Here is a 27,597-nt window from a genome sequence, read left to right as displayed (position 1 = left end):
AGTAAAAGACACTACGGTGAGATCGTAGTGGCAAGTACCTCTTGGGAGAATTTAGGAGTCACTTATCAAAAGTAGGGATTCAATCCCAACTAACTACACCTGGTACACCCCTACAGAATGGTGTAGAAAAAGGAAGGTATAAAGCTCTTATGGAATAATTAGATCGATGATGAGTTATTACCAAATTTGTTTTAAGGATATACACTAGAAACAGAAGTGAACATAATACCTTCTAAAGTCAGAACTCTCTACTCCCATAGAATTACAGAATGGGCGTAAGCCTAGTCTGAAGTATATTCGGATTTGGGTGGTCTAGCACATAAGAGACACTGATAAGTTGGGCAAGAGTTCACTTGTTTGTGAGTTATCCTAGAGAAACAAAAGTAGGTTTATAGTCTTAAAAAAATCAGAAGGTCATTATCAATGACCGATTTTTAGAATAGGACTATGTAATAAACCACATGCCCATAAGTAAATTTGTTCTTAAGGAAATAATAAAGGACATGTCTAATCTAGTACCAACTGTACAAGATGAAATATCACAAGAAACTGCAACACGTATCATAAAAGATACACAATTACAGATAGTGCCTCTTCGTAGTGGGAGGGTTGTCAAGCAACCTAAGAGATTCATGTTTTAGGAGAGTCTTTGGACTTGATCCCAAATGAACATGAGCCTGATCCCGGACATATGATGAAGCACACCAAGATAAAGATTCAGCATCTTGGCAAAGAGTAATGAATAACAGAATTAGAATATATATATTCTAATAAAATCTGGAAGCTTGTAGAACCACCAGATGGTGTAAAAGCCTTTGGGTGTAAAAAAGTCTATAATAGGAAAAGAGGGATAGACAGGAAGATAGAAACTTTCAAAAGCAAGGCTTGATGAAAAAGGAAACTTTTTCACTGGTAGCCATGTTTAAGTCTATCCAGATTCTTTTATCTATTTGGCAAGTGGATGTCAAGACAGTATTCCTTAATGAAAGTCTTGAAGATAGCATCCACATAAAGCAAACCAGAAGGGCTCATTATAAAGGGCTAAGAGCATCTTGTGTGAAAGCTCAATCAGTCTATGGACTGAGGCAAAGCTTCAAGGTCTTGGAACATCCAGTTTATCAAAGTAATCCAGACCTTTGGATTTATTGAATAAACGGATAAGTCTTGTGTATACAAATGGTGTGATGGAAACGTGGTGATGTTTCTTGTACTATACGTAGATAACAATTTTGGTAGTTGGAAACAATATCAAAATGTTGTCAGAAGTAAGGGTATGGTTGTCCAAATAATTCGATATAAAGGACTTGGGAGAATGTATATATTTTTGTGATCAAAGTAATAAGGGATCGCAAGAAAAATATATATAGATATATCCCGAGTTTAATATATCGAAAAAATCCTTACTCGTTTTTAGCATGCAAAACTCCTAGAAAGGTTACTTACCTTTTAAGAATGGAGTGTTTTTATCTAAAGAGATGTCTTCGATGACATCAAAGGAGATTGAGGACATGTAGGTAGTTCTTTATGCTTCGGCAGTTAGACAACCTAATGTATACTATGCACGAGATCAGAAATCTGTTTTTGCCAAGGGCATAGTTAGCAGATATCAAAGTAACCCTAGACAAGGACATTGGGCTGCAGTAAAGCATATAAGTACCTTAGAGGCACTAGAGATTATATGCTAGTTTACAAGGCAGTTATTTTGGTCCCTGTGGGTTGCATGGATTTTAACTTCCAATCGGATAGGGACAATATTAAGTCAACCTCGGGGTTTTGTGTTTACTTTAGGAGGTAAAGTCATAACTATGGAAGAGTGATAAGCATAGGTGTTTATCTGGACTCCACCATAGAAGCTTAGTATATGGCAAGCCTCTAAGGTAGCCATAAAAGCTGAATGACTCAATAACCTCAAGATAGATTTAGAGATGATTTCTGGTTTGTCCAAAGATTATTACAATTTATTGTAATAATGTTGGTGCAGTAACAAACTCGAAGAAACCATAAGTCTATAAGGCAAGTAAACACAATAGAGCGCAAGTACCACCCAATACGAGAAATCGTATAAACGAGGAGAAGTTGTTGCCGCCTAGATTGCATCAGATGATAAACTAAGGTCCTTAAGGCAAGAGTTTTTTGAAAGGCATGGGAATCAGATGTATGGCAGCAGATATGGCAGCTTAGTCTTTTAGTATAAGTGGGAGATTGTTAGAGTGTATACTAAAAGTCTAGCTTTTGGTATAAACATTTATCTAGAAATAAGAATCACATTGGTCAAATAACTACATTTATGATAAAAGTAGTTGTTCAATTAATTTATATTGTAGATAACATGGTGTGTGGTGTCACACACAGAAGATCATGTTATCAGTACCTTATAAATTATAAACAGTAGCTCACGACCAAAATGGAAAGGAACAAACCATTAGAAGGTCGTAGTGTAATTAGGTATCAGTTTATCTTGACTGTATAATTACACTAGTACACTTAGAGTGTATTGAGTAGGACCATTTGAGGTCGTTTCTTTTATACTGATTTTATAAAGAAACAAAGACCTCGGTTATTATGGAAGTGTGTACTCTTAATCCTAATATAATAACAAGCACATATATTTGATATTTATTTCTTTAATTTATCAATGGGTGAGATTTAGTTCGATGAATCAATAAGCCCGATAAGTTGGGAAATGATATCACTTATAGTGTGTGTTGTTGATTATAGAAGGAAACTGTGTCCTAGTAATCTAGGTTGAGAATGTCCCCAAGAGGAGCTCATAAGGATTGTCATGTTAAACCCTGCAGGTGGACTTAGTCCGACATGACGATGAAGTTGAGTGGTACTACTCTTGGAGCTAGATATTAATTAAGTGAGTTGTCAGTAACTTACTTAATTAGTGGACATTTGTTATCTTAAACACAGGGAGACTAACACACTCATAATAAGAAGGAGCCCAAAATGTAATTTGGGATTGGTGCGGTAGTTCAATAATAGTTCTCTAGTGGAATGAATTATTATTGATAAAATTAAGTTGTGTGTTCGGGCGAACACGGGATGCTTAATTTTATCGGGAGACCAAAACCAATTCCTCCTCTCGGTCCCTATCGTAGCCTCTAGTATATAGAGATTTATACCCACCGCATACCCACCTTCTTACCCATCCAATGGGGCAGCCAAGCTAGCTTGGAACCCAAGCTAGGGGCGGCCAAGACCAAGTGGATGAGTTAAGTTGATGGTGGCCAAAGCTTGGGTCCCAAGCTTAGGTGGCGACCACTAGAATATTAAAAGGATTTTTATTAAAATGATTTCTTATGTGGATATCATGTTTTTAAAGAGAGTTTAAAATTAAAAATTTCCTTTTATATCTTTCTACAAAGATTAAGAGAAGAGATTAATCTCTTTCCTTATTTGTAGTTTAAAAGGATGGTTTTAATTTTTGGTAAAACTTTCCTTATTTGTAAATCATCTACATGTTTAAAGAGAGTTTAAAATTTGAAATCTTTCCTTATTTGTTGATTAAAGGAGGATTTTAAATTTTAAGAAAACTTTCCTTTTAAATCATGTTCATGATTTAAAAGAAAGTTTAAAATTAAATATTCTCTTTTATAAGTTTCTACAAGAGATTAAGAAAAGATTTGATATCTTTCCTTATTTGTAGATTAAAAGAGATTTTAATTTTTAGAGATAACTTTCTTTTTATCCACATGTTTAAAAGAAAGATTTTAATTTATTAAATTTCCTTTTTATAAACCAATCATGAAGGGATAAAAATTATTGAGAAATTTTTATAAATTTCCGGAAGCAAATAAGGAAGTTTTAATTGATGTTTAAAATTTTATTTGCTTGGAAATTCTATGGTGTGGCCGGCCAAATAAATTGGAGAAGGAAAATTATTTTTGATTAAATAATTTTTCCTTTTCATGGCAAAAGAATTAAGGAAGTTTTTATTAAATTTTCCTTATTTGCCAAGACCAAGGATTATAAAAGAGGGGGTAGAGGAGGCTTCAAAGCTAACAAATCTATTCTATTTTTCTCTCCCTCTTTTCTTCTTCTTGTGGCCGGCCCTAGACTTTCTCCCTTCTTCTCTTTTGGTGGCCGAACCATACATCTCTTGGAGCTCTTGTTGGTGGCCGGACCTAGGAAGGAGAAGAAGAAAAGGAGGAAGCCTCATCTTGAAGATCCCTTGGAGTATTGGTGGTGATCAAGTTCTTCTTCCTTGGAGGTGGTTCTTCTTGTGGCCGAACCTTGCTTGGAGAAGAAGAAGGTGCGTGGTGATTCTCGTCTCGGAAGATCGTCGCCCACACGACGTCCGGGATAAGAAGAGGAATACGGTAGAAGATCAAGAGGTTTTTCTACAAGGTATAACTAGTAATTTCTATTTCCGCATCATGCTAGTTATTTAAGGAAATAATACCAAATACAAGAGGCTTACGTTCTAGTGTTTCGAATATGGTTTTTCGAAGTTGTGTTCTTTTGTTTCTTTCTTTTCCTTGTGATTTGATTGTTCTCTTTAGTTAACCTAAAGTTATTTTAGGAAATTAAATATTAGCTTTCTATTAAAGGTTTTGTCTAGTCGGTGGTGGTTGCTCCCATATCCAAGAAGGCCATGTGCCTCGCCACGTCAGTACTGGGAACCTTTTATGGAAATTAATATTTAATGGAATTAATAACTTAAGGAGACTTGGGTCAAACGTGTTAAGTTCCGCAGGAGATCCAAGTCAAAACCTAAAAGAACAAATAGATTAAGTTTTGGATCAAACGTGTAAAGTTCCGCAGGCGATCCAAAATTTAATTTAAAAGAACACATGGTAGCTAGGAAAAGGTTCAGACCTTTGTACAAAAATTTTGTACAGTGGAACCTATAGGTTTTCCGAGTAGCAACCAACAGTGTGGCCTTTGCAAGGCTGGCTTTAGCCATAGGCTATTAAGGCCTATATATATATATATATATATATATATATATATATATATATATAGAGAGAGAGAGAGAGAGAGAGAGAGAGAGAGAGAGAGAATAGAAAAATATTTTAAAAGATTTACAACATGATCTTAAAGGATTTCCCATATATTTTGTTATGTTACAATGGATTTATTAAAATTTTACCTTTCTTTTTATCCCTCTTATCTATAAAAACTCTACCTTTCCATTGAATTTCTCTTGTTACTTTCCTTTTAGCAATTTTCCAACTTGAATCCAATTTGAAGAAGTGACAAGGGGGTAAAATTGTGATGCACGGTAACTATTTTTTTAGTAAAAAATATCTTCTTTTGAATTTTTTTAGAGAAAAGTTGTTGTTTTGTTTCGTTACCTTAAAGCTTAAGCATAACAACTCGTTATTTTTAGTGTATGATTAAATTTGATATTCTGTAATGAGAAAAAAAATTTATCAAATTGATGACTCAATCAACACATTGTACTCTTTTTACGAGAAAGAAGTCATTTATTAATTATTGTTAGATAAAGAAGTCAAAGAATGTAAAGATTTAGTGGTAGGATTTCCTTTTACAGAGAATACAAGATTACTCAAAAAAAAAAATAAACAAGATAGTGATTTAGGAAAGGGAAGGATAAAAGGAATAATTATTATTATTTTTTAAAAATAGATTTAACTTTGAAATGTATTGAGGGGTTCTTTATTATAGAATGATTGCATAATGGTTAAATTATTGTTATATTTTTCCTCTTATTTATAAAAATATGTCTAAAAAAATGTTTATTATATTGTGCCTGTAAGAGTCAAATTTTGAAATATTATTATATTGAAATTGCAATATATAAATCAAAGTTTTATTCCTTTAATTTTAAATATTTTTATTTTGATAAATTAGTAGGGGCTTATATTTTATTATTGTTATTATTTGAATATAAATATGTTTATTGTCTATCTCAAGTGTGAATGAAAAAAAGGTGAGAATTTTTTTTTAAAACAATATCAAAGCTCTAATGTTTTGCTGCTTAGGGCCTCAATTAGACTTGAGCCGGCAGTCGACCTTTGAGTTTCCTCAATATCTTGAATGTCTCCGTGTCTCCCAGTTGTAACCATGGATCAAGTTAAGGAATTTTCTAAGGCACAGAACAGAGATTAGGATGAAATTTCTTGACATAAAATTGAGCATAAAAATTCAAGATAAGTTAAACAAACTCAGAAGAAGTAGTGTTTCTTCATCCCTCAATTCCAAATAAAACCTAGTTTATAATATATGAATTAATTCTTATGAACTCTTTGCCTAAGGATAAGGAAATTCAGTAAACAATGGTGGCTTGCTTATAATGATGCTGCGTTACAAATTTCGGTTAACAGTTTGTACAAGGATTGCTTACATGTTCTTCTTAGAGGAATAAATCATTTCTAGATTTCTGTGAGTGAAGTCAAATTGAATGTTGTGTAATAGAAAAGTAAATAAGGAGAATGCAAAAGAAAACTAACTTTTATTATGTTGTGTAAGAAAGATGAAATCAAATATTTACCACAACGTAACAACGAAAAAAAAACCAAGGAAAAAAAAGGAGACTACCCACAGATTATGTTTTCTGTTTATCTTACGCAATCCAAGATAGTTGGCTTCCACACCTAAAGAATGCTAGATGTAAACACTTATTATTAACCTATCACACCATCTTAATTCAGTTAATGATAAAATAACATAAAATTAAACCACTTATAAGAAATTTCTAAATTATTAATTGAAGTCAAATCATGATTAATTTGAGCCAAAGATAATATTTTAAAAAAGCATAGATTAGATTTCATTCAACTATTGTTATCACAATTAACAACAACAACAACAACAACAACAAATAGATTGGTTCTCTGTTAAAACCCTTAAGCAGCCGGGAGATGCAGGCCTTGAAAAAACTTTTGATCATCTCCAGAGCTCGAGCTGGCTGATAACTTGGATCCTCATGTCCAGCTCCTCGAACAGTGACAAATGTCAAATTGTGATCATACACTACAGTGTATCCCCCAATTACCAACATATTCACAATAAAAACAATCGAAATTAATGTCGGTCTAGCAGTCGTCATCATCGTTCGAGCAATGAAGAGAGTTTTGGCACACGCAAGTAGAGGAGGATAACTTTCTTCATCATCAATGTAAACACTTTCAATTCTTTATCTATCAATGGTGGATTCAAGGATAATTAAATACAAAATATATGTATGTATTATTACGAAAAGATTTAAAACAAGATAGTTGTCTACCTCACTGTTAAGCATCCAAGCTCTCCATGAAGCTTTCACTTTAAGCTTTAGCTTATTGAGGGAGTATCTTGAGGCAATAACAGGAACTCTTCCATCAAAGTCACCACTGCACAATTGCAAGCATGGATATATATGATGATGAACCAAGCCAAAGTGTGATGCTCCAAGTGCTCTGAGTTAGAATCATCAGAGTCATGAGTCTAGCTCCACTTGCACAATATCTTTCTTCATGTTGCTTTGTGGCGTTTCGTTTCCTTCTTCCTGAGTACGCTGTAACATAGCTTTCTCGTCAAACACCACATCTCTGCTGATCACCACCTTGTTTGCCTTAGGATCCCAAAGCCTGAAGCCTTTAACTCCTTTTTCATACCCCATGATATGGGTTAGGTTTAGTAGGTCCCTGGTAAAAAGGGGAAAAGGAGATAGCAGAATTAAGCAAGCATGAATATCGGTCGGGATAACAGGCCTAATAAAATATAGGTCCATATCGGTCGGGATAATATTATTAAGAAAATACAGGGCAATACCGGACGATATAATACTCTTAATAAAATATAGGTCAATATCGGCCGGTACAACACACTCAATAAAATATAGACCTATATAGGCCGGGATAACAGGCCTAATAAAATATAGGTCCATATCAGTCAACATAACATGCCTAATAAAATATAGGCTAAAATCGTCCGAGATATACCTCGAGAAAGATAGACCAATATTGGCTGGGATATACCTTAAGAAAAGATAAGCTAATATCGGTCGGGATAATACCTTAAAGAAATAATAGGCTAATATCGGCCGGGATAATACCTTAAAGAAAAGATAGGCCAATATCGGCCGGAATAATACCTTAAAGAAAAGATAGATACAAGACCGTGCAGGATTTATAACATATTATCGGATGATGAGGACATGCGTTAAACAAAAATAATAACCCGCCTGTACGAAACCTAGGTTCAATCCCAACTGATACAAAACATAGTATAATATCGGGTTGTCCACAACATAGGGAAGATAGGATAAGCAGGCAGAGGTGATAAAATATAATTTATAGGACAGGATGAGAACAAACATTTTAAGGATATTTATGAATAGCTGATGAAAATATCTGCTTCATGTAATTGTATAACAGGTTGACTAATTTGATGGGAAGAATGTTTCTAGACTCTTCTACAGGTACTAGACGGCAAAGAGGGTGCAACTGGGGTACAAAGAAGATTCCTTAAAACTATTTTCTGTAAATACGTGGCTTACGTCATCTCATAACCAACTCTAACAAACCGAGGTCCACTTCATGACTACGGAGGATATATGAAGTGGTATAAAAAGGGGAATCCTCTCCATTGGCCAGGTATGCTCACGCTCATGCTCACACTCACAACCCACATTGTAAACCCTAATTACTGTTCATCTTCATTTTCCTTCTTCCACACTAAGAGAGATCACTAACTTGAGCGTCGGAGGGCCTAGCCAGGGATTCCCACCCCGGTCTTAGGTCACTGACGATAGTGTTGGCGGTTCTCTTGTGCGCAGGAAGTCATCGGAGTTCCAGATCTTGGCATTTTTCACTGGAGCCTTCCCTTCGTCTTTGGATCTTGGTACGAGGAGGGCGTTCGGTGAGTTCATTCCCTCATATCCGCTTTGGGTTTCTCAGATCGGTAGTCCACAGGTATTAGTCTTCGTCAATGGTGAGGTTTTCTCCCAGCTTTCCGTCTTGTCAAGCTTCTCAGACAGGATCACCCCAGAAAAATGCACTGCTTTGACTTCGCATCCAGCTTTGATCTTTCCTCACTAGATATGTGCATATAGGCTGGACATCCAGAAACTCGAAGATGAGAGTAATATACTTGATTCCCTATACATTCTTCCTCTGATACTTTGCCTTCTAGTGCTGCCCTTGGTGATCCATTAATGAGATAACATGCCATGTTAACCGCTTCTGCCCAGAAATTCTTTGCAAGCCCTACATTCAGCCTGAGACATCTTGCATTCTCAATGATTGTCATGTTCAATCTTTCCGCTACCCCATTTTACTGAGATGTCCTGCGAACTGAGAAATTCCTCATTATCCCATGTTGCTCACAAAATTCATGAAATTTTGAATCAGTGTACTCAGTTTCATTAGCTGACCTAAGGCATTTGATCTTCTTTCCGGTTTGGTTCTTCAATTCAGTTTTCCATAGTTTAAACTTTGCAAAAGTTTTTGACTTGTGTCGCATAAAGTATACCCAGACCTTTCATGAGAAATCATCAGTAAAACTCACAAAATACAAGTGTCCTCCACATGATGCTACACTGGCTGGTCCCTAGTGATCCGTATGTACGTAGTCCAGAATCCCCTCCATCTTGTTTGTTGCCATCTTAAATTGCACTTTGCTATGCTTCCCAAGAACACAAAATTTACAGAATTCAAGCTTGCACGTCTTGACACCCTTCAACAAACCTCTCTTGTGAAGTTCTAGCATCCCACGTTCACCCATATGCCCTAGCCACATATGCCACAAGACCGTACTATCTAATTTAGACCCCATCGAGGCGACTCCACTTACAACTGTAGTCCCTATCAACATCAGCGCCTTGTCTTCGTCTTCGATCTTCACATCAACCTGCTTCAGATCACTTACAATCTGGTTGAATACGTTGATGTGTTGGCTCAGATCAGTTCCTTCTGTCATCTTCAGCCCGAATAATTTCTGCTTTAAATACAGCTTTTCTGTCAATGACTTTGACACGTACCGACTTTCCAATTTTTGCCGAACTGCCACCGGTGACTCGTCGTCCATGACATGGTACATCACGTCATTCGTAAGACAAAACCTGATTGTTGCTACTGCCTTTGCCTGAAGTTCTTCCCAATCTGATCTCTCCATGCTTTCTGGTTTTCTTTCTCCTAGCGTCTTCACCAAACCTTGTTGCACCAACAAGTCCTTGACCCTTCTTTGCCATAATCCAAAGTTTCCGGTTCCGTCAAACTTCACTATATCAAAATTTGCATAAGTTGTCCCTGGCATGTTGAAGAAATCCGCCAAAAACCTGTAGCTCTGATACCAATTGTTGCGCAAAGAAGGGGGCAACACCTCTCAACCTCTAAACCGCAGAAGAAGAGGAAGAGAGAAAAGAGATCGCGCGGAACAACAAGACAAAGACGCACAAAAGAAAAGCAAACACGAGGAAGGAGAAGAAGAAGAGAAAGAAGAAAAGTTATCGTGGTTCGGCGACGTGCCTACTCCATAAAAATGGCCGAAGCTTTATTAGAATTCTCTCTACAAAAGAGAATCACATCTAATGATTTTTGTGTTTGTTGTTGTATAATACGCTTACAATAATCCTTATAAATAATGTTAAACCCCAGACCCGATAAAATCGTGACAGAATTTTGTTATGAAAAATCATAACAAAATTGTCACGCCCCCAGAGGAGTCCCTGTCCGAGAAAATTTCGGCAGCATCTCCCCTGTATGGTGGACAATCTGAAACCTTTCTACATCTCATATACCTCAGCCACAGGCGGCTGGAATAATAGCAGTAAATAAAATCAATCACCACGCAGTTTCTATATATATGTATTCAGCCTCTGGCTGTCACAACCACGCAGTAAATAAAATAAACAACATAGTAATACTCTGACTCGAAATCAACCCTACTCAACTACACTCGTAAAGCCCAAAATCCGATTTTTTCTTACCTCTTCTGCCGTCCAGGCAGGCATGTAGTAGAGTAAATCCAAATCATACTAAAAGTCCATCCAACGGAAAGATTCCATACAATATCCATATGTAAGTCCAAAACAAAACTAAAACAAAGTCTGATAACGAAAAACTAAAATAAAACAACTACTCAAAAACCAGCAGAGGAGTAGCACTACGTGCAGTGGGGACTAGCGACTGGAACTCCCTCCTGACAGCATCAACCTGAAAATAACAACAATGGAGGCGGGGTGAGTCCAACACTCAGCAGGTACAATTGATATACAAACTAGGGAAACAACACCTAGCACTAATCATGCGTACAGTCTCCTGATAAGAAAGATAAAAATGCATCTGAAGTAAACAGGAGAATACTGTACTAACCAGGTCCTGAGTATAAGGTCAAACAGTCCGAGGGATAAGGAAATCCTGTATGCATGTCAAACATAGGTATCCAAATAATATGCAGCATATAAATGCAGCAAACACAAACACAAGCAATAAATGCATCATGCATATGATGCCAATGATGCGTCCTGGTCACCCCTGACGCCAGTCGATCATCTCACATACAATAGTGAGGCCGAGTGGGTAGGGCTGTGACAACCGTGCACTCTGTCGTCACTACTCCTGATGAGTGACCGAGTGGACGGGATGCTGTCAGAGTACACCTATCCTCCTATCCCAAATCATAAATGGGGGAGCGCAATGCTCTCAACTATCGGTACACGATGACGGGGAGGAATCCCTGCAGGCTAACCCGTTGCATCACGCTACCCATGAGCGGACCAACGGAGCCAAACAAAGTCCCTGCTGCAACACACACTGCCTGAATCGACCACTAACCCATGAGTGGTGGTGTGTGCAGATCCATGTAACTGGCGATGTGCTCAACAATAATGGAGCGGACTATCGCACAGCATGCAATCATGCAAATGGTGCATGGCAATAACCATAAAACATCCCGACCTAATCCATATATATAAAAAGTGCACCCTAGGTCAACGAACCAAATCAAAGGTACACGAAGGTATAAAACCTAGGTCCCGAACATGGTGAAGCATGGTATATCACTACCTCTATAAGCATGTATAAACAAATAAAGTATACATGGGATGCAAATCAAGCAATCAATCAATCATATATCAGATAATGGGTAGTGACTAACCGAAAGAAATAAAGGACATAATTAATGCAACTTGTTAAATTCACTACTATGTATATCAAATGACAGAAGTCAAAAGTACCCGCCTCCGATAAGAAAAGTCCAATCTGGAATAGATCCCTCGTCGAGACACCGTCTCGAATCAAAGTCCTGTACCAATCAATATATATTTTTATTTAGCTAAAATTCATAAGAATTTAAATAGCTAAAGAAAATCCACGAGACTAAATTAGGGAAAACCCTAATCCACATAATCATTTGCCTACCTAAATTAAATCTAACAATTAACTAGGGTTAATTGTCTTAACCCTAATCGTTCCATTAGATTAATTTTAAACCAACCCAACCTACAACAAGGATCCATTACCCTAATTCAAATCTACACATGATCATGTAATCAAAGCCCTACATAATACCTCAATTCGTATGTATCATTGTTGATCCAAAAATCAAAGATGTTGGCTGCCGAAACAAGATCATAACCGCTGCTGGGGATCACAAAGTTACTGCCCAAACAACACATGTTATGCTAATACACTGCATAAACATCTCAAGATTTCAAGATGAATCAAATTGAAGCCCAACTTTTCATACCTAAATCCCAAGCTCCTGTTGACGCTCAACTGATCAGAAAACCAATTTAGCCGCAGCAGATTAAAAACCCTATTCTGCCATATAAACCAAATCCAAAACACTTATCAATTCCTCCACAACAAAATCTGAGAACAGAACCACAATCTAATTCCAATCACAGTTAGGGCACAGAGTCTAAGACCTGTGATGAAACGAACCTGTGGCCGGCGGCAGAGCAAGGGCACAGCTTCAGCAGGGCTCGGCTAGGGCATCGGCGATCGAAGTAAGCGTCGGGCAGTGAAGCTAGGGCATGGGCCGGTCGGCGGTATGCGAGCACAGGGGGAAGAGAAGACACTCAATCGTCGACTCTCTACTCCCTGGCGTCGTCGGCGTCGGGCAGAGGAGAGGAAGGCATCGGGAAGGAGTGGCAGCGACGCGGCTAAGGATCGGCTCCGGCGCTCGTTCTAGGGCACGGCTGGGCGGAAATGTTGCCGCACTTGGGAGAGAAGAGAAGAAGAGGAAGTGGGTGGCGGCGAGGAAGAAACCGTCGCGGCCGGCGGTTAGTGCTCCGGCGGTTAGGGCTCGGAGGCGTCGGGCGCAAGGCTTGGTGTCGGGGGAGAAGAGGTGAACGGCGACACAAATAAAAATCGAAGAAACAAAATAAATAAAGAAAAAGGAATTAAGAAATTCAACTTTTCCTTTTTTAAATAGGGTAGCCAAAACAGGCTTTTCCGGGCCCCATTTTGTCCCCGTTAACTCGTCCATATGAGCTCTGAAAAATTCCCGGAAAATTTCCAAAAATTCCGAAAAATTCCCTTATTAATATTCGCCTATTTTCCGGTATTTTACATTCTCCCCCACTAATAAAAATTTGGTCCCCAAATTTCGTTATCTACCATCAGCAAGTACTAACAACATATATAGAGTATATATGCTGAACGGCAAATAAATCACATACCTCAAGTGAAAAGATGGGGATATTGAGCTCGGATCGTATCCTCGAGCTCCCAAGTAACCTCCTCATCCGAATGATGCTGCCATCCGATTTTAACCAGCCGGATAGTCTTGTTCCGCAATTGACGCTCTTTCCGATCTATAATCCATACCGGAATCACCTCACAAGTGACGTCAGGCTAAACGGGAACTGAGATATCTGTCAGCACATGTATCGGGTCAGGTACGTATCTCCTCAGCATAGATACGTGGAATACATCGTGAACGCCTGCCAAAAACGGCAATAGTGCCAACCGGTAAGCTATCGCTCTAATCCTTTCCGAGATCTGGAAAAGTCCAATATATCGCGGAGTTAGCTTACCTTTGAGGCCAATCTCTTCACCCCTTTCATGAGTGAAACTCGTAAAAATACATGGTCGTAAATGGAGAACTCTAAGAGTCTCCGACTCCGGTCAGTATAACACTTCCAGCAGTCTTATGCCTCTGTCATCCTCTGTCCGATAGTAAGGACCACTCTGCCTCGCTAAGCTCTATGAGGTCCCAACAACTAGGCTTCTCGGATTCTCATCCTGATCGACGACTGAGCAATTATGGTAACGAGACTACCCTGCTCGGTCTGTCCCTGCTCCTCAAGGTCTAACACAGAGAAATCCTGAATCAAATTTGTGACCACAACTCGGTGGCAAGCTAAAGTCCCTCTGAACCTCTAGCTAAGTGCATCGGTAACCACATTAGCTTTTCCCAGGTGATAGCTAATGGTACAATCATAATCCTTCAGGACTCCATCTATCTCCTCGGTCGAAGATTACGTTCCTTCTGAGTGAACAGATATTTGAGACTCCGATGGTCAGTGAGAATCTCAATGTAATATCATACAGATACTGCCGCCAAATCTTCAGGGCAAAAATAATAGCGGCCAACTCCAGATCATGAACTGAGTATTTTCTTCTCAGGCTCCCTCAACTATCGAGAAGCATATAAGAATACTCTAACATGCTGCACCAGAACAGCACCCATACCCTGTAGAGACGCGTCGGTGTAGAGGACAAATTCGTCCTCTTCCGAAGGTAAAAACCAAAAATCAAAGCCGACACTAGTCTCCGCTTTAGCTCCTAGAAGCTGGTCTTGCAATCCTCAGTCCAAGTAAACTTCACGCCTTTCATGGTTACGCGTGAAAGTAGCATAGCTATGCGAAAGCAACCCTCGACGAAAGGTCTGTAATATCCTGCGAGTCACAAAAGACTGCGGATCTCCTACACTGATTTCGGCTGCTCCCAACGGTAACAACCTCTATCTCCTGTGGAACCACGGTACACTCCTACTAGTGACCGTGTGTCTCAAACATCTCACAGAAGACAATCAAAATACGCACTACTGATCTTCACATCTAGACGTTTCCATTGAAACATCTCTAGAACTATGCAAAGATGATGTGCGTGACTCACCGTGGATCCAAAATAAATCACAACATCGTCAACAAAGACAATGGAAACCGATCCAAACATCCTGGGAATACCAAAATCATCCAGTCTCTGAAAACATCTAAGGCACTGTAAGCCTATATGGCAAAAACCAAGACACATAATGTCCGTATCACAGACATTCCCATCCATAAGATCTCTGACAATAAGTATGAAATATGATCACCAACGATAAAAATCACCTAAGCATAGATCCTCCAGTGTGAGAGCAACGCTCCATCACAGAAAATACCACATATGGGGGAGCAACGCTCTACCACAAGAAATCCTCAATATGTAGGAGTAACACTCCACTACAAATAATCCATAACATGTATCTGCAATAGATATGGGAGCAATGCTCCGCTACAAGCAATCCGAAACATGTGGGAGCAACGCTCCACCACAAAACAATACCTAAGTACCCCAAGGCACCTAACTATCCAGCTAGAGACTGTACAAGATCTCTCTACCACAATTCGCTGTGGTTAGCCTAGGATATAACAACCTAGTAACTAATCAAATCCATCATCAACTCTATCAGCATCCTAGTGGGTCATCCACTGATAGGAAAATTAGTTGATGGGTTAATTCAACAAATGACATAATGCAGTCACTCCACATTCTGCATTCAGTGTAAGTAGAATCATCATACTGCTACCAATGTATACACCTAGCACACATGCTCACACAACATATGTATGATCAACAAAATCCTCCAATTATTATACACCAAGCATACTCACAACTCAGGTATATTCAGTATGATACCTCCAACAATACATACCGAACACGTGTGCAAAATCAATGTAGGTAAAATCAACAATACACCTCAAAAAACACTCACATGACATATCTTCACCTATGCCAAGAGTATAACCAACATATACTTCCAATAAAGCATCCTAAACCCAGGTGCACTCACAAATCAAACATAATCAAAAAGTTACCTCAGATACAACACCAAACACATATGTACATATCCCAACTCAGATTAAATCGACAAAATGCCTCCATCAAAACACCTCCGATGTACTTATACTACATCTCGGTTTTAATCAACAAGATATCTTCAATAATACATCCAGATACATACACCGAACTACATATCTATAATCCACATGGAACCTTCAAACCATATCAGAACATGGATACATATACTACTTGCAAATGGACAGTCTACCACAGGACTCCTACAACACATAACAATCATAATATACATCCAACATAGACATGCAAAATCAGCATACCAGCTCAATCAAAGAGACCAACCTTATGCTACCAACACTCATGGGTTACGGTATATCTAAACAAAATTCATGCATATGTATCAAGCATGAATACATTAATCAAAAGCAACCCAAAATAAAGCAGCCTAATCATCCAGTAACAACCCTGCTCTAGGTTCAAAGGAACTGGTATCGGACAAGAAAAATATACACACCGTGGTATAACATTGCCAGTCAATGTCATACACTACCAAGACTATATCTAATGGGGAAAATTTTATCATCATAAATCCAAATGTACTCTCCCAGTTTACACTAGTAGCGATTGTATCCCATAAGTGTTAAGCAATTAGCTCTACACTTCCTTACACCAGCGGGGTCACATAACCCAACGCACCCTCTAAGTTATCCCACCAGGTATATACAGTCCACGGTCAAAGTCTTCATGGAATAGGATACATCGATCCTTTATAAACTATCCAAGCTGAAAATGATTTCTGACTAAATCAGTCCTTCCCACGTCAGTACAAAACATGTACTCAAAGGTGCTCTAGATACATAACTAAGCACAAATAACCTAAAGGTTCGAACCTCTAAAAATAGAGTATGGCAATCCTTTACTGATCAACCAACAAAACTAAATCATTCATCTACTAACTAATCAAGAATACCTTAATCCTCCACAAGCAACTAAGGTATATCCAACCACATAATATCATATGTATAAATGTGTACGACCCAAAAGAAAAAAAATCAGAATTTAAGAACATCAAGACACTCTCATCTTCATCCTCAAAAACATCAGCCCACACTATATCAGATGAATAAATCTCTACTCCCCATGAGGGCAAGTTAGCATTCCAAAACATCAATCATTATTTATCCACATAGTCCCATATCAGAGGAAGCATATATCAATTTTTTTTTTTATATCATCCTGTTAACTATCCATAACCAACCAGATTTATTAAAATCTCATAGGCACATTCAACCGTAAACTCTCTAGCACCCAATTTATAATCTGATCACCAACTATAAACATCAAACCTGTGAATATCATACATGACACTCACTATGATACCCTCAACAACAACCCAAATAATAGATCATCAACATAGTTATCCACTAATAGATCATCAAACAACCACATAACATTTACTCTCATAAATCATTAGAAATCAACACATCACAATATCTGATCTCCCAATATCCCTCAACCTCAAATCATTCTCAACAATGATCAAACATGATAACTCTCCAATGACCAATTTTCATCGTATCGGATACCCTAATATCCAAAAGATACGAGTATAAAAACTCTACTGGCTAAGTCCACAGGAATATATATAGGTATCATCCATTACCCAGCTAACAATAGCAGATGCTGATATGTGCCTCCATCTCCTAGTAGTAGTAACAGAAGCTAAAACTACTGATGGTATGATATGAAAAATCACCAGAGTATAATCCTTGATCTCTATTAGGGTCAACCAAGATCAGTGGCTAACCCATCACATGTAATATGGCTACAACAACCAGACAGGTAATAAAGATAAAGTGCTAATAGATGTCCTAACTATCATAAAATAAACATCATACCTATTTGCCGTCTGGAGATATTCCATCGTTGTCCAGTCCCCAACTTCTGACCTCAAAATTCCGAACGAGAAAATCGCCGGAAATCCATCTAAATCCGAAACGGAAGTCCGAAACATAACCATAACGGAAATCCGTACAAACCGAAATAGACATCCAAAAATCCAGAACACCAAAAGCAGGTATCCATAACCTGCTTTGATACCAATAAATTGGTATCAGATAAATCCCGAAAATCCAAAATACAAAAATCCAACAAGTATCGCCAAACTTGGCGCTCTGATACCAAGTAAATAAATTGGTATCAGGTTATCCCAAATATCAAAAATATGAAAACAAAATATCGTATACCTGTGCTCTGATACCACTAAATTGTCACGCCCCCAGAGGGGTCCCTGTCCGAGAAAATTTCGGCAGCATCTCCCCTGTATGGTGGACAATCTGAAACCTTTCTACATCTCATATACCTCAGCCACAGGCGGCTGGAATAATAGCAGTAAATAAAATCAATCACCACGCAGTTTCTATATATATGTATTCAGCCTCTGGCTGTCACAACCACGCAGTAAATAAAATAAACAATATAGTAATACTCTGACTCGAAATCAACCCTACTCAACTACACTCGTAAAGCCCAAAATCCGATTTTTTCTTACCTCTTCTGCCGTCCAGGCAGGCATGTAGTAGAGTAAATCCAAATCATACTAAAAGTCCATCCAACGGAAAGATTCCATACAATATCCATATGTAAGTCCAAAACAAAACTAAAACAAAGTCTGATAACGAAAAACTAAAATAAAACAACTACTCAAAAACCAGCAGAGGAGTAGCACTACGTGCAGTGGGGACTAGCGACTGAAACTCCCTCCTGACAGCATCAACCTGAAAATAACAACAATGGAGGCAGGGTGAGTCCAACACTCAGCAGGTACAATTGATATACAAAATAGGAAACAACACCTAGCAATCATGCGTACAGTCTCCTGATAAGAAAGATAAAAATGCATCTGAAGTAAACAGGAGAATACTGTACTAACCAGGTCCTGAGTATAAGGTCAAACAGTCCGAGGGATAGGGAAGTCCTGTATGCATGTCAAACATAGGTATCCAAACAATATGCAGCATATAAATGCAGCAAACACAAACACAAGCAATAAATGCATCATGCATATGATGCCAATGATGCGTCCTGGTCACCCCTGACGCCAGTCGATCATCTCACATAATAGTGAGGCCGAGTGGGTAGGGCTGTGACAACCGTGCACTCTGTCGTCACTACTCCTGATGAGTGACTGAGTGGACGGGATGCTGTCGGAGTACACCTATCCTCCTACCCCAAATCATAGATGGGGGAGCGCAATGCTCTCAACTCCCGGTACACGATGACGGGGAGGAATCCCTGCCGGATAACTCGTTGTGTCACACTACCCATGAGCGGACCAACGGTGCCTAACAGAGTCCCTGCTGCAACACACTCTGCCTGAATCGACCACTAACCCATGAGTGGTGGTGTGTGCAGATCCATGTAACTGGCGATGTGCTCAACAATAATGGAGCGGACTATCGCACAGCATGCAATCATGCAAATGATGCATGGCAATAACCATATAAACATCCTGACCTAATCCATATATATAGAAAAGTGCACCCTAGGTCAACGAACCATATCGAATCAAAGGTACACAGAAGGTATAAAAACCTAGGTCCTGAACATGGTGAAGCATGGTATATCACTACCCCCTATAAGCATGTATAAACAAATAAAGTATACATGGGATGCAAATCAAGCAATCAATCAATCATATATCAGATAATGGGTAGTGACTAACCGAAAGAAATAAAGGACATAATTAATGCAACTTGTTAAATTCACTACTATGTATATCAAATGACAGAAGTCAAAAGTACCCGCCTCCGATAAGAAAAGTCCAATCTGGAATAGATCCCTCGTCGAGACACCGTCTCGAATCAAAGTCCTGTACCAATCAATATATATTTTTATTTAGCTAAAATTCATAAGAATTTAAATAGCTAAAGAAAATCCACGAGACTAAATTAGGGAAAACCCTAATCCACATAATCATTTGCCTACCTAAATTAAATCTAACAATTAACTAGGGTTAATTGTCTTAACCCTAATCGTTCCATTAGATTAATTTTAAACCAACCCAACCTACAACAAGGATCCATTACCCTAATTCAAATCTACACATGATCATGTAATCAAAGCCCTACATAATACCTCAATTCGTATGTATCACTGTTGATCCAAAAATCAAAGATGTTGGCTGCCGAAACAAGATCAGAACCGCTGCTGGGGATCACAAAGTTACTGCCCAAACAACACATGTTATGCTAATACACTGCATAAACATCTCAAGATTTCAAGATGAATCAAATTGAAGCCCAACTTTTCATACCTAAATCCCAAGCTCCTGTTGACGCTCAACTGATCAGAAAACCAATTTAGCCGCAGCAGATTAAAAACCCTATTCTGCCATATAAACCAAATCCAAAACACTTATCAATTCCTCCACAACAAAATCTGAGAACAGAACCACAATCTAATTCCAATCACAGTTAGGGCACAGAGTCTAAGACCTGTGATGAAACGAACCTGTGGCCGGCGGCAGAGCAAGGGCACAGCTTCAGCAGGGCTCGGCTAGGGCATCGGCGATCGAAGTAAGCGTCGGGCAGTGAAGCTAGGGCATGGGCCGGTCGGCGGTATGCGAGCACAGGGGGAAGAGAAGACACTCAATCGTCGACTCTCTACTCCCTGGCGTCGTCGGCGTCGGGCAGAGGAGAGGAAGGCATTGGGAAGGAGTGGCAGCGACGCGGCTAAGGATCGGCTCCGGCGCTCGTTCTAGGGCACGGCTGGGCGGAAATGTTGCCGGCACTTGGGAGAGAAGAGAAGAAGAGGAAGTGGGTGGCGGCGAGGAAGAAACCGTCGCGGCCGGCGGTTAGTGCTCCGGCGGTTAGGGCTCGAAGGCGTCGGGCGCAAGGCTTGGTGTCGGGGGAGAAGAGGTGAACGGCGACACAAATAAAAACCGAAGAAACAAAATAAATAAAGAAAAAGGAATTAAGAAATTCAACTTTTCCTCTTTTAAATAGGGTAGCCAAAACAGGCTTTTCCGGGCCCCATTTTGTCCCCGTTAACTCGTCCATACGAGCTCTGAAAAATTCCCGGAAAATTTCCAAAAATTCTGAAAAATTCCCTTATTAATATTCGCCTATTTTCCGGTATTTTATGAAAAATCATAACAAAATTCTGTTATATAAAATCTTAATAGAATTTTATTAAGAAAAATCTTAACAGATTTTTCTTTCATAACATCCCTCATATTAACCTTTATCCAAATATGAGTCACCCCTCAACACGGTTCTTGGGTGGGATCTGGTGGTGGTTAGCAGATGGGACAAGTCCGCCCTTCACCCCACCGACGAGGTCCACATCTACTACCTACTCTGTGGCACCTAGTGCCTAGCAGATGCGCTAATGCTAGCCCCACTACGGGTCAGGGAAGGTGTTCATGGTCGGTGGGTTGGATGCGAGAAAGAACAAGATGTGGTCGATGCTGGCCTACGACAAGGTGGCCAACGTGCGGGTGGAGCTGTTGGAGATGGCGGCGCAGGATACATGCTAGGGCACTTTTGACGAGCAAATTAGGAGAAGCATGGAGGAATACCACATGGCAGTTCAATGGTGCAAGAGGTCAGTATACAACAAGCAGGAGCACGCACACCTAAGTGATAGCCGACTAAAAAATGCAGATCTGCATGCTCCGGGAAGGAGAGAATTGTGAGGCGTTTACTTTGGGTGACGACGCTAGCAAGGCCTTGCAGTCGAGGTTAGGTGTGTCACCCTCATGAGTTTCCTCAATATCCTGAATCTCTCTGTCTCCCAATTGTAACCATGGATCAAGTTAAGATAATTGCCAAGGCACTGGACAGAGATTAGAATGAAATTTCTTTACATTTAAATTGAGCATAAAATTTAAAATAAGTTAAACAAACTCAGAAGTAGTGTTTCTTCATCCCTCAATTCCAAATAAAACCTAGTTTATAAGATATGAATTAATTCTTATGAACTCTTTGCCTAAGGATAAGGAAATTCAGTAAACAATGGTGGCTTATTTATAATTATGTTGCGTTAAAAATTTCGGTTAACATTTTGTAAAAGGATTGCTTACATGTTCTTCTTAGTGGGAAAAAATCATTTCTCGATTTCTGTGAGTGAAGTCAAATTGAATGTTGTGTAATAGAAAAGTAAATAAGGAGAATGCAAAAGCAAACTAACTTTTATTATGTTGTCCAAGAAAAATAAAATCAAATATTTAATGCTAAATGATTAGAATCATATAAAATGAAATATTTTATATTATTTTTTAGTTAGCATGTATTAATTAAGATGGCATATATTAAATGGAATATTTTATATTCATTTTCTAGCTAATCATATTTTGGCATTTATCGATTTACCACAACGCAACCAAGAAAAAAAAGGGTAAGACTGCCCACGTATTATGTTTAGTGTTTCTCTTCCAAATTCCAAGATAATCAGGTTCCACACCTAAAGAATGTGGTAAAAGACGAAATCACTCGTCCTTTGCGCTCTCGTCGCACCCGACCCAGGTCATCACAAGGGAGGTAAATCACGGTAGCTGAGAAGACAAGTGGTGGTGGGGTGAGTTATACGGGGTCCAAGGATTTAGGCCCCGACAGTCCTGCAGTTCGACTCCCCGACCTCTTGTGACAAACATGTCACCACTAACCATCTCAGATGACCCGTGGAGTTCCACACATGAAGAATGCTGGATGTAAACAAGGAGAATGCTGGCCTAATCATTTTATTAACCTATCACGCCATCTTAATTCTGTTAATGATAAATTTACATAAAATTAAACCACTTAATAAGAAATTTCTAAATTATTAATTGAAGTCAAATCATGATAACTTGAGCCAGAGATAATATTTAAAAAAAGCATAGATTAGATTTCATTCAACTATTAAGATCACAATGAACAACAACAACAACAACAAATAGATTGATTCTCTGTTGAAACCCTTAGACAACCGGGAGATGCAGCCCTTGAAAAAAACTCTTGATCATCTCCAGAGCTCGAGCTGGTTGATAACTTGGAACCTCATGCCCGGCTCCTCGAACAGTGGCAAATGTCAAATTATGATCATACACTACAGTGTATCCCCCGACCTACATATTCATAATAAAAAACATTAAAATTAATGTCGGTCTAGAAGTCGTCGTCATCGTTTGAGCAATGAAGAGAGTTTTGGCACACACAAGTATCAGAGGAGAATAACTTCATCATCAATGTAAACAGTTTCAATTCTTTATCTATCAGTGGTGGATTCGAGGATAATTAAATACAAAATATATGTATGTATTATTATGTAAGGATTTAAAACAAGATAGTTGTCTACCTCACTGTTAAGCATCCAAGCTCTCCATGAAACTTTCAATTTAAGCTTTAGCTTATTGAGAGAGTATCTTGTGGAAGTAACAGGAACTCTTCCATCAAAGTCACCACTGCACAATTGCAAGCATGGATATATATATGACGATGAACCAAGCCAAATCTTACTTAGGGAAAAAATTTGATCGAAAAACACTTCACTCGTGATCTAATAAACACTATCTTTATTGTATGACATAAGTTAAGCAGAGATCTTAAAGTTATTATACTTGCACACCTACAACTACTAATATCAATATCTGTTATTGTACTTACACAATGTATATAAGGACTACAAAATTTATGCACCTACCTATATGAATACTATTAAAACGTAAAGTTGATACTCCATATAATATGATGAAAATCTCTGTTTGCTTTAACTGCAAAAAAATGTTTTCATATGATATGGCAAAAGGCGATTCACTCGCCGCCCAACGCCCCCGCCAACTCAACCCTAAGCTAACACGGAGGAGGTAGATTATAGATGACTACTAGCCATTAGTATAGTAGTCAAGGCATGCTCAGACACGCTGAGTTTTGACCCCATGACATAATGCAGCAACACCCCATGTCGAAACCACTGCATCGCCCCGAGGGAAAAAAAAAAAGCGTTCATATGATCAAGACATAGGTGGCGGTGAAGAGGATTTTCACTTAAATTTTATCTCTTTAATTCATCTCCTAGATTAGTTATATAATGTAACGATGAGGCAATAATTTGTTTTACCTGTACTTCAAAACCCTAATCCCATTGGATAACAATTCGTGAATAATTGGCAACATTGTGGAAGGTTGATCCGACCAACTTGGTATCACTTGGCTGCATCGAGACAAAAATATAAATAAATGAGCTGAATTTTCATTATTTTGTTTAAAAGAAAAAAAAATTATCAAAGGGCAGCTTATATGAGATATGTATATACCTACAACCAGACCAGGTGTAGTTGAGCTTTGTCACATTGGCATGTAGAGCTTTCTGTACCGCAGGATTATTAAGGTATGCCTCCACGTAATTAGAAGTACAAGGATCAAAATTCTCAATCTGTATCATAATTTGAAAAAAAAAAATCATTTCAGGATATAGACATAACAATTGGTAGGCAAGAAGGGATCTCCATATTTTGAAAAATAGAACAAGATCGAATCTGTTAGTTCTATGATTTTTTACAATTAACTTGGCTACAGACCATATCCCTATTATTCATTCACAATTGATATGATTGGGAAAAAATTTTGAATGAGTTTGGTGACAAGAAGAAGCCTCCTAAGGTGAACAAAAATAATATCCAAGTTCCAGCTCTCGCAAGTGGAGGAGGAGCTTTTGAAACGCATGATCAAGGGGAATTAATCATCTCGCTCACTCGAATGTTGAGTGGCGGTGATCAAATCCTTCTCAACTAATCATGTAAAGCATAAGTCTCCCTTCTCCATTTGTGCAATTTAATTACTTTCAGTAACTGAGAAATCATAAAATGATTTGAATAAAAATAATTCTGTAAAAAAAGGGAGCCTCTGAAGGAAAGCAAAGCTAGTGTGCAAGCCTTGGCTCTTGTAGGTCGTTTTTGCATGAAAGGGGAGCCTCTGCACCACATGATCTAGGGGGACTTATAATTTCGCTCGCTCACGTCTAGAATGGCTGAGATGAAGTCCTGTTCGATCGATCATGCAACATATAGGTCTCCCTTAGTGCAATTTAACCTTATCCAGTGACTGAGAACCATAAAATGATTTGAATGAAAACTATGTAATGTTAGTGATTAACATTCAAATGAATTTGGTGGAGGGGGCTTGAAAGGGAACAAGTTTCCAGTGCAAATCTCTTTTTAATCTCGATCATGCTCGATCCAGAGTCTGCCCTTCATGCAATTTTTTTCATATGAGGGGTTGCATCAAGTTAGTTGTTATTCCATTTCTAAATGGGATCAAGAAGGGATACAAGTCTACATGGTAGAAGACTAGAAGTTAACAGTTTGAGTCAGATTACCCTCTAAATCCAATATAATTTTTCCTAATTTAACTTACTCCTTGTAGTGATCAAACAAGAATGCAATGAACTCCGATTCTTGAGTTAACAGGTTGAATCGATCCATCTTAATTGACTCTGAAAATACCATGAAAATGAGGATAAATATAAAGATGCTTGCAAGAGACAAACCGAAGGCAACTTTGGAGTCGGCGTCACGCCCGCCGAGAAGCACAGCGGCGCGTATATGTTGTAGATGTTCACTTCGTCGAAGACACGGCTCGCCTCGTCGACCGCTCGGTCGCACTCCGGAGGCTGCTGCTGTGTATCCAGCGAGAAATTGCAGAACTTGTGAATCGAGACGATGGTCTCGTCGGCAATCAACGCGTGCGTCCAGAAGTAGTCGAACAGCCCCTTCCTATCCGTCTCCTCGTTGATCACTGCGTTCCCGATCTAGGGCATTCGAAAGCAAAATGAGATCTTTCGGTCGAGAGCTAGAGGAGATCGATCTTTCCCAAATTAATTTGCAATCGAAATGGGAACTTTCGATGAAGCATCGGAGGGGATCGATCCTTCCCGATTTAATAAACAATCAAAATGAGTGGGGATCGATCAGACTGTTTGATTTCGGGATCCATGTCTTACCGCGACGCCTTTGAGGTTGATGAGGCGATCTTTATGATGGAGTATGGCATGGGCGAGCTGGGGGACGTAGTGCCCGGCGTAGCTCTCGCCGGTGATGAAGAAGTCCCTCCCCTTATACTCCGGGAACCGCTCGAACCAGTTGACGAGGAAAATCAACGCATCGATCGCCGTCCTACGGTCGCCGCTCTTGGCGTAGTCCGACGTGGTGTTGGAGTAGGAGAAGCCGACGCCGGCGGGGCTCTCGAGGAACAAGACGTTCGCCACTGCATTGGACGATGCACGTCAGTCGTTCGGGGTAATGAGTAATGACAAAGCAGAAAGCTTTTTTTACTCTACTACCTAAACTTTAGGAAATAACATTTATATATGTATAAATATACGATGATGATGACAGACGATCCTAACCTTCGTTCCAAGCGTAGGGATTCCTGTACAGAGTCTTGCCATCGCTCATCACTCGAAACGGCCCGAGCTCCTCCATGGCGCCGTACCCCAGCGACGAACAACCCGGCCCTACACCCACTCATGCCACTGCAATCACCACTCTATCGAAAAGCAACTCAGATCGATCGATTCATTTTCTACTAATTTCATACCTCCATTGAGCCAAAGCACAAGAGGCTTCGACCCGCTGTTCTCGGCAGCCTCGGCGAAGTAGTAAAACAGAGCCCGGCCGTTGGGTTTGTCGACGGTGACATACCCCGCGTACTGATCGAAATGCACGTCGGCCGGTTGCCCAGGCAGCCGAACGACCTTGTCGCCCTCCTTCAACCTGCTATTGTCGTAGACCTTCGACTCCAGGTTGGATACCAAAAGGAGACTGCTAGGCCATGAAGAAGAAGACCTCCCTGCTCTGTTGTTAAAGTAGAACTTGTTCAAAGCATCTCCCTGCTGCCTTGTACCAGAAGCTCCGCATTGTAATAAACAGAGGAGGAAGAAGAAGCAGAGACAGCTGAAACTTGGCTTCATTGTTTGATTGGGAATGAGGAATGGAATTGAATGGCATCTTATTTATAGGATGAACAATCGGATAATTATGGAGTAACTGATTGATTGTTGTTGGAGCCGGCGGAGAATGATCTGTTTGCTTCGTCTGGGAATGATATGTTTGACCCTTGTCGTTGTATTATGGAACGAGGCAAGCCAACTGTTTTTGGATTTTATTTGTTTTTTTAAGTTGGCAGCGGGTGTTCAACCTACATACGAACAATTAATTCTCTATGAAAATTTTCTACAGGATATAAACGAATTATCCATTGATCAAAAATTTATCTGTTGTAAGACTCGAGTCTAGCAAATTAAGATAGATGTATTACTGTACCATTGCCGAGGGCCAATCAGAAATTTCAAGATGGATCATGTCATTGTTCGTTCCACTATTAAAATTCAAAACGGCTTTGGACTGTATTTCCATAATGAAAGAGAGATTATTATTGACAATGATAAAAAAAAAATTAAAAGGCTTCAACGAGATAGATAGTTTATAAGGTAAACTTTATCTACACTTATCGAACTAAAAAAAAATCTAAAAATGCAAAGATATGACAAAAGCTTAGACATCATATTCAAAATTCTCCATCGATCAAGTTATATATACCACAGCTCCTAATCAAGGTAAATAGAGCCTTGAAAGGGACATGGAATCAGTGAC

At 39.2% G+C, this 27,597-nt stretch overlaps 1 protein-coding gene and 2 long non-coding RNA genes across 5 annotated transcripts in view; all 3 read right to left on the bottom strand.

Moving 5' to 3' along the window:
• LOC122015179 (serine carboxypeptidase II-3-like) overlaps positions 1 to 27,142 on the bottom strand; it is a 69,331-nt gene extending 42,189 nt beyond the window's left edge. Inside the window, exons 1-8 of one of the 3 annotated variants that reach the window (XM_042571935.1) lie at positions 26,543 to 27,142; positions 26,352 to 26,459; positions 25,947 to 26,209; positions 25,494 to 25,754; positions 24,262 to 24,380; positions 24,066 to 24,158; positions 23,304 to 23,409; positions 22,828 to 23,073 (exon numbers count right to left, since the gene is read on the bottom strand). In XM_042571935.1, the coding sequence (XP_042427869.1) occupies positions 22,927 to 23,073; positions 23,304 to 23,409; positions 24,066 to 24,158; positions 24,262 to 24,380; positions 25,494 to 25,754; positions 25,947 to 26,209; positions 26,352 to 26,459; positions 26,543 to 26,915 (1,470 nt within the window). In that variant the 5' untranslated portion in view covers positions 26,916 to 27,142 and the 3' untranslated portion in view covers positions 22,828 to 22,926. Of the gene's footprint in view, positions 1 to 22,827; positions 23,074 to 23,303; positions 23,410 to 24,065; positions 24,159 to 24,261; positions 24,381 to 25,493; positions 25,755 to 25,946; positions 26,210 to 26,351; positions 26,460 to 26,542 lie in introns of those variants that run through there. The other 2 variants (XM_042571938.1, XM_042571936.1) reach the window with 2 other exon arrangements.
• Positions 12,531 to 13,099, bottom strand: LOC122015184. Its single transcript, XR_006120847.1, has 3 exons — positions 12,840 to 13,099; positions 12,643 to 12,716; positions 12,531 to 12,554 (listed from the first exon to the last, which is right to left on the bottom strand). It is a non-coding gene; the product is annotated as an uncharacterized LOC122015184 (long non-coding RNA).
• Positions 19,787 to 20,987, bottom strand: LOC122015183. Its single transcript, XR_006120846.1, has 4 exons — positions 20,478 to 20,987; positions 20,281 to 20,354; positions 20,103 to 20,192; positions 19,787 to 19,836 (listed from the first exon to the last, which is right to left on the bottom strand). It is a non-coding gene; the product is annotated as an uncharacterized LOC122015183 (long non-coding RNA).
• Positions 27,143 to 27,597: the final 455 nt, after the last annotated feature.

The sequence above is a fragment of the Zingiber officinale genome, chromosome 8B, assembly GCF_018446385.1.
Source record: "Zingiber officinale cultivar Zhangliang chromosome 8B, Zo_v1.1, whole genome shotgun sequence".
Classification (NCBI taxonomy): Eukaryota; Viridiplantae; Streptophyta; class Magnoliopsida; order Zingiberales; family Zingiberaceae; genus Zingiber; species Zingiber officinale.
This window is presented reverse-complemented; position numbering and strand designations above follow the sequence as displayed.